Genomic DNA, 15,923 nt, shown 5'->3' with positions numbered 1-15,923 from the left:
ACACTACTCTATGCATTAACAAGTTCCCTTAAGAAATCCACTTAAGCACAAAGGGCTGAATGATACAGATGATCCTTGTCACAGAGAATACAAAAGTGAACTAAGAACGTGAGAAAATTCCTACTTGTGTCAGGATCCCCCCCCCCCAATGATTAAGAGGAACATTAGACATGGATAGTATTAAATTATAAAGTCAGTCCTATGCATACCACCCTGTCACTTGAACGATCAGATTTTCTAAACTTAGCATTTATGGTCTCCCATTCTCCAAAAAGTCGTGTTTGGCTCCAGAATCACTGTCCCTGGCAGCATAATCACTGTATAGACCCAAGAAAAATAAACCGATTCAACTGCACATACCATTTTACTTGGGAGTTTTAAAGACTTTGCTGATAAGCTCTTAATGAGGTTAGAGTTCAAATACTTTTTCAAAGAGGAAATACCTCAACATAGTCTCAGGGATTCTGAAGTATTTAGTAGGTTTGGGGGTGGGGGGAACAAAACACAAGATGTGTGAACAGTACCAGTTTCTTAGTACCTGAAGGCTAGGACTTATCGTTACAACCACAGCTGCCTCTATACTGCAGGCATAACCAACATGGTGCAGGATGATGTGAGCTGCAACTCCCACCATCCCTGGCCATGCTGCTTGGGGCTGATGGAAGCTGCAGTCTTCAACGTCTGAATGGCACCACATTGGCTATCCTTGATACAGAGGGAGCTGTTTCTTTGCAAGCATCTATGCAGATATCATTCACTGATGAGGAAAATAGACTAAAATCAAGTCTACTGTGCTTGTAAATATATCTACCCGTATTTTCCGGCATAGATGCCTGGTCGGTGTTTCGCTCTTTCTTGAAGGAAATGTTACCAAACTGCAGTACTGAGGATACCACTTTCAACATAGCTGGAGGCACACAAAAGAGCAGAGGACAAGAGCAGATAAATACATCATGTATACATGTTTGACAGGCAGTCAAGTTCAGTATGAAAGAAGAATATCTAACTGGTTCAGGAAACCCACAGGACAAGCCCCCCCCCCCCCCCCGTTTCAGATCAGGTCATAGCTGTATCTGACAAGTCCAATGTTTCAACAAGGCAAGGTATATGTCAGAGGCTCTACAAACCCTAAAATAAAGGTACTGAAATCCTACACTAGGGTAATCCAGTTCTACACCAAGAAGTTATTACCTTTTTTAGGATTTATGCTACTCTTGGAGAGTTAATGAACTACATAATGCCCTGCCCGGACCATTAAAAGTCTCTGCCTTTTAAAGATTTTACTGCTCGTTATGTACATACTTTCAAGTCCATATTTAGAGTAATATACCATGTTTATTAAGCTGCGATGCCACACTATTCTAGATACAATACTGAACTTACTTTCTGCATTTTTACAAAAATGCTACAGGTTTTAAGTGTAAAAACACACATTTCCCCGCTTCAAAAACCGAAGCCATTTCAAACATACCCAAGATTTCATCATGAGAAAACCCCATGATATGCATGGCTTCCATTGTCTCCTGAAAGTTATCCTTATCTTGCTGGCCAGGAATGGGCACGTAGCCATTGGAGAGGAATCTGTAGTTATTAAACCCTTCAAGGAGTAAATCAGCTGTATTGAGGAGGAAAAACGCAAGAGAGGTTTCTTCAAGACACTGGGTAAAGTAACTCTCCATTCATTTAAGGTTGCCATATTTCAAATTGGGAAATTCCTGACATCTGCAAAGTGGTTGGGCTTTTGTAGGGAACAAACACAAATTGTTGAGCTTTTGTGGGGAAACCTCCCCCCAAAATAGTGATTTTAAGCTTCTGGAGCTGTTTCCACTGCTTTTTTTCCATCATGTTGCCATACATCCGGGTTTTCCCTGACATTTTGCCAATTTGGCAAAATTCCCCCCTGTACCATTTTTACACCCCAAAACCAGGACATGTCAGGAATTTTCCTGACGTATGGCAAGCCTATACAAGACGTTATGGCAGGCCAGTATTTTATTCTCTAACAATGACAAAGTTTAAAGAGTTCAGAGACCAATTCCCTATTATTTATAAACTATTTTAAAACCCAGATTCATTTTCACATTGGGCTGGAAACAAACAAAAACTTTCCAGAGGACAAAGGTAGACAAACAATATTTCAGAAGACACAAAAGTCAAAAGGTATCCTCAAAGAACATCTACATCTGAAATGCTGATGATCCCAAGAAGAAGTGGAAGCCTTCTCACAATAATTTGTGCTTCGTCTGAAGTGTAAATACCATGCTGCTTTGGCCTACCAACAGCACCTTGGCACTATTCCCAGCTTGAGTGCTCTTCTGTCCAGTGTGAGTTTGATAGCTGATGCCAGCACTCCTTTAACTGCCTGGCCTGAAGCTTACATGTTTCTGTCCAGCCAAGGGCTCAATAAATTTTATAAAGCTTTATAGACTGTAATTGTCTGCTGGATCTGTTAATATGGGTGATGCGGATTCATTGAGGCCTGCACCACCGCAGCATTCCAAACACAGAACCTTAACTCCAAATACCGAACTGAAGCCTAGCTGCAGAGTTCATTATTTAGGAATCCCTCATCCAAGGTATCTTGGACAGCGCCAGTACAAATGACCTGACAAACAGAGCCATCTGTGCCCTTCACATATGCAAAAAGATAGTAAAACCATGAAATCAATTCAGTTTCTGTTTAAACGCTGCAACTAATAAACTGAAAAGAATAATGCACTGACTCACCTTTCAAGTGTTCGCCTGCCCCAGATAGAAGCTGATAGAAGATATGAAAAGTCCGCTCATCTTTGGCTTGACGGACGGCACGTGACTTTTCTAGTAGGTCTGAGCCAGAGCAATTAAGGATTGTAATGGACAACTATGCAGTTTTGCCATGAAAAGGAAACAAATTCCTAATTAACAGCAGCAATCCCCCCACCCCATTTCTTTTCACACATTCTATTTTGCACTGTGTCTTCATCAGCACCAGAAATTCTCAGCGTAGAATTTGATGTGCGAGATTAGTACCTCAAAAACCATTAGAGGTCCTACGCATCTTCCAAATAGTCTGAGCTACATCCACCGTGGGCTGCACTATTCATAAATAAATCCGATCAAAATTGTTTCCTTGAGTCTTAAAGAGACAGAGAGAGTGCAAAATCCATAAATGAAGCAGAGGTGCGATGCTACTTCACAGCCAGCTTAGAGGGAGACACGGAGTTGTCACTGAAAGGAGAGATAATGTTCTCCTGGCATGTGGTGAACTCCCTCCGAGCTTCCAGGCTGTGGATAAACTGAGAACTGCTCGTGCTTGGGCTACAAAATCCATTAGGCTCTGATTCAGAAGATTCTGCAACCCATGATTCCTGCTTGCAATTGCTCAGTGGCAATATAAATGCACTCTGCATATGTCAATAGCCACAGGCCTTTTTCAAACTACTTAATCTTCCAGAGCTAAGCTCTAACAGAGGAGGCAGTTCTGGACGTATAACCCTGCTATGAGTAATTCATACTTTAGGGAAGACTTGAAGAAAATGAGACATTTAATAATAATAATAATCATCATCATCTATTAAATTTGTTAGTCACTCTGTCTCATCCAGGGCAACCCAAAGTGAACTACAACCAACCAACAACCAAATTAACAACAAAATAAAACCCCACATAGATACATTGAAACTAAGACGGTAAAGAAATACATTAAAAGTTTTCCGCCAACTTCTAAAAGGCCACAGATAATTAAAGGCCAAAGGCCTGGTTATAGAGGAAAGTTTTTGCCTGAAGCCTAACAACAACAACAATAATAAATTGTTTTTTAAAAGAAGGTTGAAGGAAGAAAATAGAGTGGGAATGTGAAAAGAGCAAATGAGGGAGCTAGATTTCAAAAGTATGTATTATAAAGGAAATAAAAGGCAGAACAAAAACATTTTGTGTTAAAAAAAAGGTATGATGATCAAGGGAAGGGTAAGTATTGTGTAGGAAATATATATGCCATTTTGCATAGGGGTGCATTTCAACAGTGAATTTCAACACAACAGAAAGGAGCAAGATATACAACATCTGAGTCCATGAAGCCTGGATGCTCCATTTTTATTTGCTGACAGAATCATATGGCAAGCTCCTCTCCTGATTCTAGAATCTAGAGGCCCTTAGGAAGTTCATACTTCAGGGAGCTTTGCAAAGTGTCGTGTCTCCAACCATGAAATTGGCATTTTGCTTGCCTACTGTTTTTAAGCTGGCTATAATAGCTGAATGGATTTCAGAAAGGGAAAAGTAGGGAATTTGGAAGTACAGCATATGTAGATTTGAGGAAAATGTGGTAAGCAATCAAAATGGTTGCAAGAACTCCATGCTAAATCTTCCACTTTCTGCATTCTGAACTGCAGACCTTTGTGCAATGGTCATAACCAGCCACAAAAGCTGTAGTTACTCATTTTAATTACTTCCTATCATATCTAGTCCATTGGTAATTTTCCCAGCAACAAAATCACCCAGGTGCAGTTTCAGTGTATACGAAGACAGAACACAGCCTTGTAACCTGGTCTTCAGATGACTCAACTGATGAAGCTTTATTTACTTCAGCAGAACCTGAGCCTATACAGCACTGAGAATTGGGATAAATGTTGACCAGCCTATTGTGGCATATTTTAAAAATTGTGTACCTTGGAAGTCAGGAGTATGCACCAGAATTTCCTCAATATTAAGGTCTGTGCATATTTGGCGCTTATTCTACAAACCAATAATGGAAGTGCACTTCTGCATAAGCCCCAAGTTTTCCAACATAGCCACTTAAGAAGTGTCTACTGTATTTTAACCAAGTCATCAATACACTTTCCCAAATAAAATAATAATAATAATAATTTATTATTTGTACCCTGACCATCTGGCTGGGTTTCCCCATAATCAGAGTTTATCAAATGAGCTACTGAGAACAGGATACATGTTTCAATGTTGGCCCCAACAATATAACCAGTAACATCAAAATTTATTCTGATGAATTTGCCCTGTAGGAAAAACACAGATAAGAAATTACTACCTTACAAATTCAATGCATCCAAGTTTATTTAAACTGAGAAGAGAAGCAGCAATACCCCTCAACTACAGCTATATTTACCTTTATATCCATTAAATCAATGTTTGAATGCATTTCTTAGTGTATCACTATTATTACACTTCCATCAGGTGAAGATAATTCACAATGCATTTCCCCTTCAGGGGAGGAACTCTCTCTTATCAAATCAGAATTTTAAAACCTTCACTACTGGAGATTACTTCTATACAAAAATAAATCACCATCTGGACTGCATTAAACTACTCATTACAAAAATAGTGCCAGAGCCATTGGAGTGATTATGTTCACAACATCAATGCAGACTTAAAGGAAAAATGTAATAGGAAACAGATGCTTAAGGACTTTTACAGGAAAGAAACTTTACTGCATTCACGTCTTTGCGCCTCCTGTAAAAACTGAGCAAAACAGCAGCGCAGCCTGCAAACTTTTAGCCAATGTCCTATCTGTTAGGTTTCAGATAGTACGTCTGAGAAGAAGCCTAATTACATCTACTCTACTCTGCAATGCCATCATACTTTGGACAGATTGAGATTTGGTTGATCTAACTCATCCCAACCCAGTTATAAGAAAAGGCCTCTTGTTTGTTTTTTTACATCCTCTCGGCTGTGCTTACAAATATTAAAAGATGTAGGCCACAATGTGTTTCGCAATGTCATTCAGTGAATTCACAGCTGAGATAAAACATTTTAACTAGGGACTTTCAGATCGTGCTCTTTGTCATGATGCTAAACTTTATTTGTTTATTTTGTTATGATATTTATGCCCCGCCTTTTATATTGTCCAAGGAGCCAAGGATGGTGTACATGCTCCTCCTCATCCCAATTGTTATCCTCTCAACCACCTTCTGAGGAAGGCTAGGCTGAGATGGAGTGTGACTTGCTCAAGGTCACCCAATGAGCTTCATGGCTGAGTGGGGACTGGTTATTGCTCCACCATTCTAACCTGCATGTACTGCATATGCACACCTACAGGGGTATACTACTGATGCTCAACTTGTAGTAGTCATTTAAAGTCTACAATGCATCAATATTATAATGAAAGCAAGATTGGAAGGCTAGTCATAAACTAAATAAACGGAGTGACTATACGCTGCTACCTCTCTTCTTCTAGAGAATGAGGTAACAAATTGGTTCTTTCTGTTGTAAGCTTCAGCTGTTACATGACTTGCTCATGGAAAAATTAACACTGAGCTCTTTTTTAAAAAAAAAATGTATCATAGGTAAACATGGAACTTAATCAGGAGGGAATTGCTTATTTATCCAAGGCATGTTTACACCAACACAACAGGGGATGGACTCATTTACACTGCAATGCTACACCCAGTCATTGCAGAGTAAGCTCCATTCAACTCAGCTGGACTTCTAACTAGGCATGTATTGGATTGCACTGTTAGACCAGTAACTGGCACAGACATTGGTACTTATCTGAGAATATACAAGGGCTGGAATATACTCAGAAAAATGATCTAAAATTTCATGCACCTGAATCAAGATTTGTTTTGGCCCAAGTGTTATGTATCTTTGTAATGCAAGTTTGGTTGCTCCCAGTGTAAGTCTGGGCATTGAAGACCATGATTAGTGGAGGGGGGATTCTGCCTAGAAGCAGATCTGCCTAGAAAAAATAGTTTAGCATTTAATTAAGGTTGTTTGGTTTAAATTTAAAATTTAAAAACTTACAAAACGAGAGGAATTATCATTTTTCACAGTCTTTGCATTCCCAAAGGATTCCAAAATGGGATTGGCCTGTAGAAGCTGACGTTCCAGTTCACCCTGGAAAAAAACAACAAACCACAGACACAAACACAAAGTTAGGCAACTCCAATCCAAGAGCAGCACAATTTCCCAGGTGTGGTTTCCATTTTCAATTGCCTTGACCCCATATGTCTTCTCAATACAGCATCTTCAAAATATGCTTAATGCTGTTAACAGTTGAGATGGACGACATCATAAAAAACAGTTGGAAAATATGGTATTAAAAACTAAAGAAATAGATACAATTTACGTTAGGGCTAATGGATAAAGCACAGGGTTGACAAACTGCCACCTTTCAGGCAATTTTTGAAGAAAAAAATGATGCTCCATCTTCCACTGAGATCAGTATCTGGGGCAGCTAAATGGCCTGACAAAGTATACGTTAGTAATGCACAAAGATTTTTTTTAAAAAAACTTTGTGTAGTAGACATTTATCATTTTAACTAATCATCTGTGCAGCACAGATTTCTGCTCCCACATCTAAACAAAACTTATAGGATTGTTTTAGACTGAAGTGAGCAGTGTTGCTTTAGCTCTGGCTATTCTCAAACTTGAGGTGAAACAGTATTTCAGCTACAAGCACAGGACACAGAACTAATTTTGCAGTTTTTAAGAAAGGTTTGTAAGTCTGAGTTGCCAGCTCAGACATGTCTGGGAGAATTCTTTCCCCACTGCTGTCCATGTTTACACCGGTGTGTATCCATTAGCCCAATGAGGAGTCAAGTTGGTGAAAGATGAGATTTTGCTGCCATGTCTTGGATAGCAAAGGTGTGTGGCAGAGTGGAATTGTATCTGTAATATAATTGCAAAATTAATATTAGCACCGCTAATAGGTCTGCTTTTTCCAGTCAATCTTGTTTGTAGAAAATGTATGAACCTAGGTTACCTAACAGTAAGTGGCCTCCATTCAATTGCTTTGAAATACCAATACTTCACAGTATGATTGGTTTTGTTTGGTCCCAATTATATGTATGTTAAAGATTTCTGCATACTGTTAGTTAATGTTTGTACAGTACCTTTTTAGAAGTGCATTATCTGAACAGAATTATCGCTTAGTTTCTTGACTGAACATTCTCTGCTTATCCAGCTAACATCAAACACTCACTGGTTTCAGAGAAGCAAGTGCTTAACTCACCTGTTGGAGTTAAACAAGTGAGCTTTATACAGGATCAGTCTTTTAAAAGAGGCCCCATGGAACATGTGTACTCTGTATCCACGGGGCCTCTTTTAAAGGACTCACCCTGTATATGCAGAAGACTGTAACGTAATTTCAACATGCTTTTTCTAAATGTTTAACTAAGACTACACCATTCTATCTATAGTAAGAGGAAGTGCAAGGCTGGTTGATATCCATGATAAAAAAACCCTTTCATACAGCAAAGAAACATATTGTTGCCTTTTGCATCTTAACTCTACATGGCAGGTTCTTGCTAGTTCCTCCTTTCTAAGAGATTATCCAGCAAAATGCCTTTCAATGGGCACTGAGAAGCACAAAAACAAAACAAAACACAGAAACCAAGTAATAGGGGCTCAAACAGCTAGTTCAGAGCCAATTCAAGTGAGCACACATCTGACAAGCAGGAAAGGTCATAAATTGTTTGTAAACAATATGAACTGCAGAAATGAGCTCTATGGAGTCTGCAGGAATACATCTAGTTAAGAACGGAGTTTATCTCAGTTTGGACAGTTACAAAAAACTGAAATACGCGAAGATAAATCATTTCATGGAATACTGATGCTACCTCCTGTTACAGCCCAAGCACACTAGCATAGTGTGCCTGTAGCTGTTCTCAGCAAGCAAAATCAAATTTCAGACTTCACTGAAGAGAGACATACATTTGTACCCCCCAAGTGTCTGATCAATACAACAGGTTTAATCTGTTATTTTAGTCTCTATGAAGTCAGATCTTGAGGTTTGTACAATTGCTTGCCTATAACACAGAAATGAGGAATTGGTAGCCCTCCATATCTTGTGTACTCCCAAGTCCCATCAGCCCCAGTCAACATGGTCAGGGATGACAGGACTCTAGAAAACATGGAGTGTTACAGGTTCCCAATTCCTGATATGAACACTTCAAAATAGGTTTCCTAGTTATTCTTACTTATGGCCCTAAAATGCCTGGCACGTTTGTCTTGGTGTCATGCATCAGCCCCATGTGAGGAAACAGACAAGAGGTATATGGAGACCACCATCCTATTCTGCAATGTATCACAGAAGCTTGAAACCAAAGGCAAGATCTACATTGGCTTTCAGACATAAATTCAGGGAGATCTTGGAAAAAGCATCCAAAATATTGTGAAGGTGTGGTAACATGCAATATATTCATGCAAATCAACAGTGTAATGATAGGTAAGAGAGGCTTTGCTCTCAGCATCCCTGTGATTTGACTCATTTTGAGAGCGGGGTGAGAAGCTAGAAGAGCTACATGCTACTCACATACAACAGGGATCCACTCTGCAGTTCAAAATGACAATGAAACAGAATGTTAATGGTTATGAACTTATGAAACCTACAGAAACACACTGGGATTAAAAATACAAAATGGCTTTATTGGGTTCCTATAGGAGAGTTTACTCATCTTTTTAATATAGAAAATCTGTTATCAGACCCTTCTTCAACTTCACAGTATAAAATAAACCTGATGAATATGACACCAGGTAGCAAAAACTTTTATCCTGTTTAATCTGGTTGGATCACCAAGGAGATCCCATCCATGTTTTGCTCTGCACTCGAAGAGTTATTGTCCAGTTACCCTAGTCTATGGATAAGAAGTCATTCAAGTTCTCCTAATGATTAGGCAGTGGCCCATAAGGGTTATAGAGGGAAGAGCTACAACAGAATCTGTTTGTATGCTTTTTCATAGAAAGTAAACAGTATTAGCCTTTCCCTTGCTAATACAACCAAAGTTGCTGAAGGTCACATATTGGACCAAATAGCTAACCAGTCAACCACATACCAAACCATAGGTGGTTCAACCTTCAGCAGTACTTAGGCTGCTCCTAAAATCCACATGCCAAGAGAGAGTCACAGCGAACTCCTACTCATTCAAAAAATCTTAAGTTTCAACTTCAAAGCCTGTACATAGTACAAGGCATCACTTCAAGACATTATACGGGAAGTAAATAGGTCACTTATTTAATTAGGCAGGTGACAGCTTGAGGCAAAAAAGAATGGGGAGAAAGAAGAATCCAGAACAATCAGTCCTGCGATTCGCATGCCCTCTTTCCTCACTGGCCTCTAGAACTAAGAATCTATGCAGTCAGAGTTTACTGTACCAGCCCTAGGGCAACTGCAGTTCAGATTTATCCTGAGCCGCAGGAAATCTAGCACTAAAACACTCCTGCTTTCCCCACATAGTCAGCAAAATATGGAACAATAATGCCCAGCAATCTGGGAGAATCTGTGCCTGACTACTTTGTCAGTTACACTGAGTGATATGCACGCTCAAAGGACAATTATATCGGTGTTTCTGTACATGTGCAATAATGAAGTTTACTCTTAGCTGCATGCCTGTACCAGAAATTACTTGTATACTTATATTGGATGTTGACAGGTAGTCTCCTAAAAATGTAAAACAAGAATGATTAAGCCTATATAAAGTTTAGAAGCATAAAAAAGACACTTGCCTGGTGCTTCACTGGCTTAGGTGACTCGGGCTGTTTGTTGTAAACAAACAAATTCACATGTTAGCAAATTTGACCTTGCCTTCCCATCCATTGCCAAGATTTCACTCTCATATACATGCTAGTATATTTTCTTTAGCCACTCATGTTCATCATGGCAACAGCTAAATTTTAGCCAGATAGAATTAAATGTGAACTTCATTCAAGGAAAGCTGACGATCTAAAAGTACTTTTTAATCTTATTTCATGACTCCAGGTCTGATACTGGGTTCTTTTAGAAAAGGTATAGATTGGTAATACAATATACACTGTTTGCTCTCAAGACATAATTAAATACAATGTTTCCAAAAGGTTCTGACCAAAAAACCCCCACCTAGAATTTTTATTTTCTGGATCACATAGAAATCTCTAGGCAGTGTATTTAGTTTCCTTTGCCAGGATTCAACAGGCCTGTTGTGCATTCAGGGCCTCCAACATGCATACAGATGTGTGCATGCAAGAGCTGCTCTTATCTTTTGTGAGATGATGTGTGCAATGTTTTGCACATGCAGGGGAATTCCTAACTCGGAAGAAAACACAATACCAACATGTAGAGCTCCATATGTGAATCAGAACTCTGTATCACTCTAGTGTATTTCCCAAACTTGGGATACAGTAGCACACAAATTGCCAAAGTTTACATACGGGTACCACACCACACAAAAAAATTCCAAAACCCAACAAACCGAGATGTAGTTTTCTTTATCCATAATGCCTTTTATCAAAATTGGATTATCCACACAAGGGATGCTAAATAAAACCTATTTATTAAAGATGCAATGTCAAATATTGGTTCATAGAAAGCAACACAGCTAAGACCAGTGGTGAAAAATTCAATCCTGTGCTTCTATGACATCAATTAGACAACTCAAGTACTCATTTATATTGCACTATACAATGAATATTGTGGGCAGATAAAGCCCATGTTCCAAAACATGGTGCCTTCTCCACAGCTATAAGGCAATAGCAGTTTAAAGAAGAACACTGTGCTCTACAATTGTTTGTCAAAGCAAGAAAAAGTTTTGGAGGGCAACAGTAGAGAGTTTTCAGGTGAAAGTTACACAAACAGATGCTTAATTGTTGCAAGCTGCAGAATTAAAGGAGGGTAGCAACTAAATACCTTAATAGTTCTAAAGCTACAATATGCGGTATGCCTTCACAGTGTCTTCAGAGGTGATTTAATGGTGTTCCATTTCTCACTTCCCCATAAAGAAGGAAAGGTATATCTGTTCTGCATGTGCATACATATAGTGTACACAACAAACCTATACCACCAGAACTAGTGGAAACCAAGATATGGACTGCCAGGGATAGAGGGTATGTTTTGTACCCAACTACAATACCATCCCAAGTTCATTATTCTTCTGCCAAAAAGGGTTAACCAACCATTCATTCACTTGAACAACATGAAAAGTGTGTACTCAGATACCATTTTGGTATGGGACTAAACCCCAGCAACAGAGGAAGGGACTGGTTTTATGTCCTATACTTCATCTTGCTGTAGATTTTGCTCCACAAAACTCATTGTTAGCCTTTGAGATCCAAGACAGTTCCATAAATAATCCTTGCTTGGATTCCATTTTTTGGGGTATGCTCAAGTATTGGGTCTTCAAGTGGTGGGCTGGAACCCACTAGTGTGTTGTGTCCTGATTCAATGTGGGTTGTAACAGCTGGGACTATTCGGATGCACATATATATTACAAAATTTAAGAAATGGGTCCCCAAATGCATATTTGGGTTAAAGGTGGTCCCTGGAACTGAAAACTTAAAAGTTACCTGTGCTAGAGTTAAAAGACTCCTAGGATTTATATCTATTAAATGCCCAACGACTTTAAATTTTTAGTCCCCAGTTACAGGGCACATCTCCATCTAGAGGAATAGCAGTCAGCCAACTGCACGCTAAAAGCAATAGCATGATGTATCTGGTACAGGATCACTTGAAGGCCTCCTTACAGCTCCAATATGCATCACAAAAATCCTTATGCTAACAGCAAGAACTTAAGGAGACATTGCAATATCCAAGAGAGCACAAAAGTGGGGCAAGGAATTTTCATTCAAGAACATGTTTTGCTTTGCTATAGAACTTAGCATATAGGACCACAAAAACTAATGCCAATGGTGTATTGTACAATACATATTTCTATTTTAAGAATTCATTATATCAAGACTGGATTTTACAGAATTGTTTCCAAAGACAACATACTGGATTTTACAGAATCGTCTCCAAAGACAACTGTAACAGCAAGAGGGTTGTTATGTACACATAATTTACCAAGTTGGCATCCAACTGTTTATGCTTTGTAACTTCTAATAGAGAGCAATTGTAACACAACTATTAGGTGGCTATTCCCTTAAACTAAAGCAAGTTCTTTGTTGAATGGATAATGAAGCAAACAGCAGTGCTTACAAACTGATTCCAACTTTAAGTGGCCTGTTTTTCAACACTTGTTTATCATGGACAGGGTCTCGGAAGCAGACTTCAAAGCAAGGTATTATCCGTTTTTACAGAATACAACAATTGCAAATTAAGGAAATACCATGTGAAACTTACAGGAATATTGTGGTCCTTTCTTCCTTTATGAGAGGAAGCAACATGTGCAAGATACTGAATGACTTTCTTGGTGTTTTCTGTTTTCCCAGCACCTGATTCACCTCTGAAAGAACACACATAATTTAAAGCTAGATTTGTGGAAGAGAAACAACAATCAGGCTTTCACTACAACTTAATGTCTAGGATAATTTTATTAATGCAATATTTGGACAACTGCAAGGTACTTTCTGGTTCCCGAGATGTGAAAAGATGCTGAATTGAGTTGTTCAGTAGTGAGTTTTATGTAAAACCACTGTTATACAGCAGATACACTTGGTATTGAGAGCACCTCTCACTGAAGGAACTCTCCCTGTCAATGAGGCAGTTTGCTGTTCCAACTGAAAATACACTCAAGGTATTTTAGTAAGAACTTGGATGGTAGGTTTTAAATAATGAAAACCAGACATTCCGAGCTAACTTCTAAAAGCACTCTTCAGTCACCCAATGGTAAAGAACGAAAACTCTAGTGAGTTTGGGATAGTTCAGTCAGTAGAGCATGAGACTCAATTTCAGGGTTGTGGGTTCAAGCCCCACCTTGGACAAAACACTCCTTCATTGCAGGAGGTTGGAATAGATGACCCTCATTGTCCCTTCCAATTCTACAATTCTATCTGAAGTCACCTTTGCCACTCAGGAAATACCATTTGAGTCTCCCTCACCACTCAACTGTAGGATGCTATGATCCAAGAGTCCTGTCCTGCAACCATTAAGATTGACAACTGAAGCATAGCAAGAATCAAAACATTTGTCACTCCTGTTTCAATTGCTTAGGAAAAAGGAAAGATGAGATAGTGACATACACGCTGAGAATCAAAAAAGGAATCTCCTGGAACAATATATAAATTTGCACAACCATTCTCAAGTTGCCCGATATAAGACTTCTTCAAACATGAATATGTATTGCTGCATATGAAGTAGCCACTTGAGAAAGAGCCCTAAGTTTCCTTATGCTTTGTTGAGTAACAGAATTTAAAAGATCTGGCTAAAAGGTGGTGAATACTTCATGTACAATATCCAAATTACTGCTCTTTTATAATCAATTTCATATGGTCCATCTAGCTTGCACATATATGAAAAGAAAAAAAGCATAACTTTAAGCAGGTATTCAACATGTCAAGCATAGGTTCTATTCTCTTTATAAGCAGTGGCTGCAAAGCTGAAATTGAAGTTAATTCTCTGCCCCCCCCCCCAATAGTGTATTGTTGCCAGATGGTGAACTATACAAGATTTCCTGGAATAGGAATACTTGATGAAAGAGGACACACACACTCCTGGCCTTTAGAACACTTTTGGATCATTCCATGACTGATGTTGGATTTTCACATTTCACTGCCAAATAGACTTGTTATATACCGGAGACATATGTTCACCGATATTAACTTATTAGTTACGTATGGGGTTCCCACTGACTAACCCAAAACTTTTACATTTTTCACTGGTTTTATTATGTGACAAATGATCCTCAGAAGACAGACTGAAGACCTCATTAGTCCTCTCATCTCCCCCTGTATCTTCAGTGCCTTGGCCTCTTGACTTCCGTATTCCTTATGAATCTGTGAATTATGAATGAAAGATGTTTGAGGTAAAAGACAGTGACTGCCTTGGCAACCATGTGAATGGTGCAGATACAGTAGTGTGAAGTGGGGTTACTGCCCTTCACTAAACCCCTAAATAGCTGGATGTCATTCTTCCAGATCTCACATGAATGATATGCTTAGATTTATAGCCTAATCCAGGCATAGGCAAGCTTCGGGCCTCCAAATGTTTTGGCCTACAACTCCCATGATCCCTAGCTAATAGGACCAGTGGTCAGGGATGATGGGAATTGTAGTCCAAAACATCTGGAGGGCCGAAGTTTGCCTATGCCTGGCCTAATCCATCCTAAAGCCATGGTAGCAAGTGGCAGCTAGAGCTGGCTCACAACAGGAGCTAAAATAACAGTTGCGAGAGCAAGCAGTGAACTGTGAAGTTCCCAGTTCCAAGCTCACCTCCATGAAGGCACTGGACACACTAGATCCAGTTCCTACTAAAGCAGGAATGCCACAGCCTGCCTCCTGCAAAGGAACTGCAGTACATAGTTTGGTAATAATGATCTCTGCTACCCGTGAAATCATTCAGTGAATAAAGTTAAATGTTAACTCTTGTGTAACTCATCTTAGAAGCCCCTGTTCCCTGTGAATCTGACAAATAGTAGTCATCACACTATCACAGAACAAAGCTAAGCTCCAAAATTTATTTACTTACGTGCAAAGAATTGATTGGTCCTCACGATCTGCAAAGGAAAAGGGAACAAAAAAAATTATGATTGACATTTTGGTGCACATATTTTGCTAAGAAGGTACGCAGAGACAGAAAACCTGAGAGGAGGGAGAGTAAAGGTGACAAGAAGTTACCAGGAATAGCTAGAACCATAATATTATCCAAACGCTAATTCTCACCACTGTAACATCCATCCACAACCCCCCTAATTTTTAAATCAAATCACCCAGACAAGGTGAGTGTAGGCACATGTATATATGCAGTCCTTCAGGCACCCTCGATTTAAACTATGGAAGACTTATAAGGTTAAAACATGCCCTGAATTGAGCCTGAAAGTGCTGTTAACTTAAACAAAGGTCATACAAGGTACTAACCAAACAAGGTTTGACCTATATGCTGCCAAGGCACGCTATTTTATACTACCGCTGACAAAAGGGTTCTCTGTATAAGGCTACAGTAGAGAGACAAGAATGTCACCACTTCAACATGGCTACCATACACCCCCCCCTTTGGAGCTACCAGCCTTTTGGGGACAAGTAAGCAAATTTGGAATTTTGAGCAAGTGCCATGGGCACCAGTCACACAAAGTGGCTGCCTTAGGGGTAAA

General features: G+C 39.3%; 1 protein-coding gene across 5 annotated transcripts in view; it reads right to left on the bottom strand.

Moving 5' to 3' along the window:
* The window catches only part of MYH10 (myosin heavy chain 10), a 71,108-nt gene that overhangs the window by 34,899 nt on the left and 20,286 nt on the right, over positions 1-15,923 (bottom strand). For 2 of the 5 annotated variants that reach the window (XM_083725772.1, XM_083725771.1), the window contains exons 4-12: positions 15,302-15,329; positions 13,019-13,121; positions 10,432-10,461; positions 9,242-9,259; positions 6,730-6,822; positions 4,922-4,985; positions 2,728-2,826; positions 1,472-1,615; positions 812-907 (exon numbers count right to left, since the gene is read on the bottom strand). In XM_083725772.1, the coding sequence (XP_083581898.1) occupies positions 812-907; positions 1,472-1,615; positions 2,728-2,826; positions 4,922-4,985; positions 6,730-6,822; positions 9,242-9,259; positions 10,432-10,461; positions 13,019-13,121; positions 15,302-15,329 (675 nt within the window). The remainder of the gene's footprint in view (positions 1-811; positions 908-1,471; positions 1,616-2,727; positions 2,827-4,921; positions 4,986-6,729; positions 6,823-9,241; positions 9,260-10,431; positions 10,462-13,018; positions 13,122-15,301; positions 15,330-15,923) is intronic. The other 3 variants (XM_083725775.1, XM_083725774.1, XM_083725773.1) reach the window with 2 other exon arrangements.

The sequence above is a fragment of the Podarcis gaigeae genome (genome assembly GCF_964106915.1).
Source record: "Podarcis gaigeae genome assembly, chromosome: 2".
NCBI lineage: Eukaryota > Metazoa > Chordata > Lepidosauria > Squamata > Lacertidae > Podarcis > Podarcis gaigeae.
The sequence above is the reverse complement of the archived record's forward strand: the minus strand, read 5'-3'. Positions and strand labels throughout refer to the sequence as shown.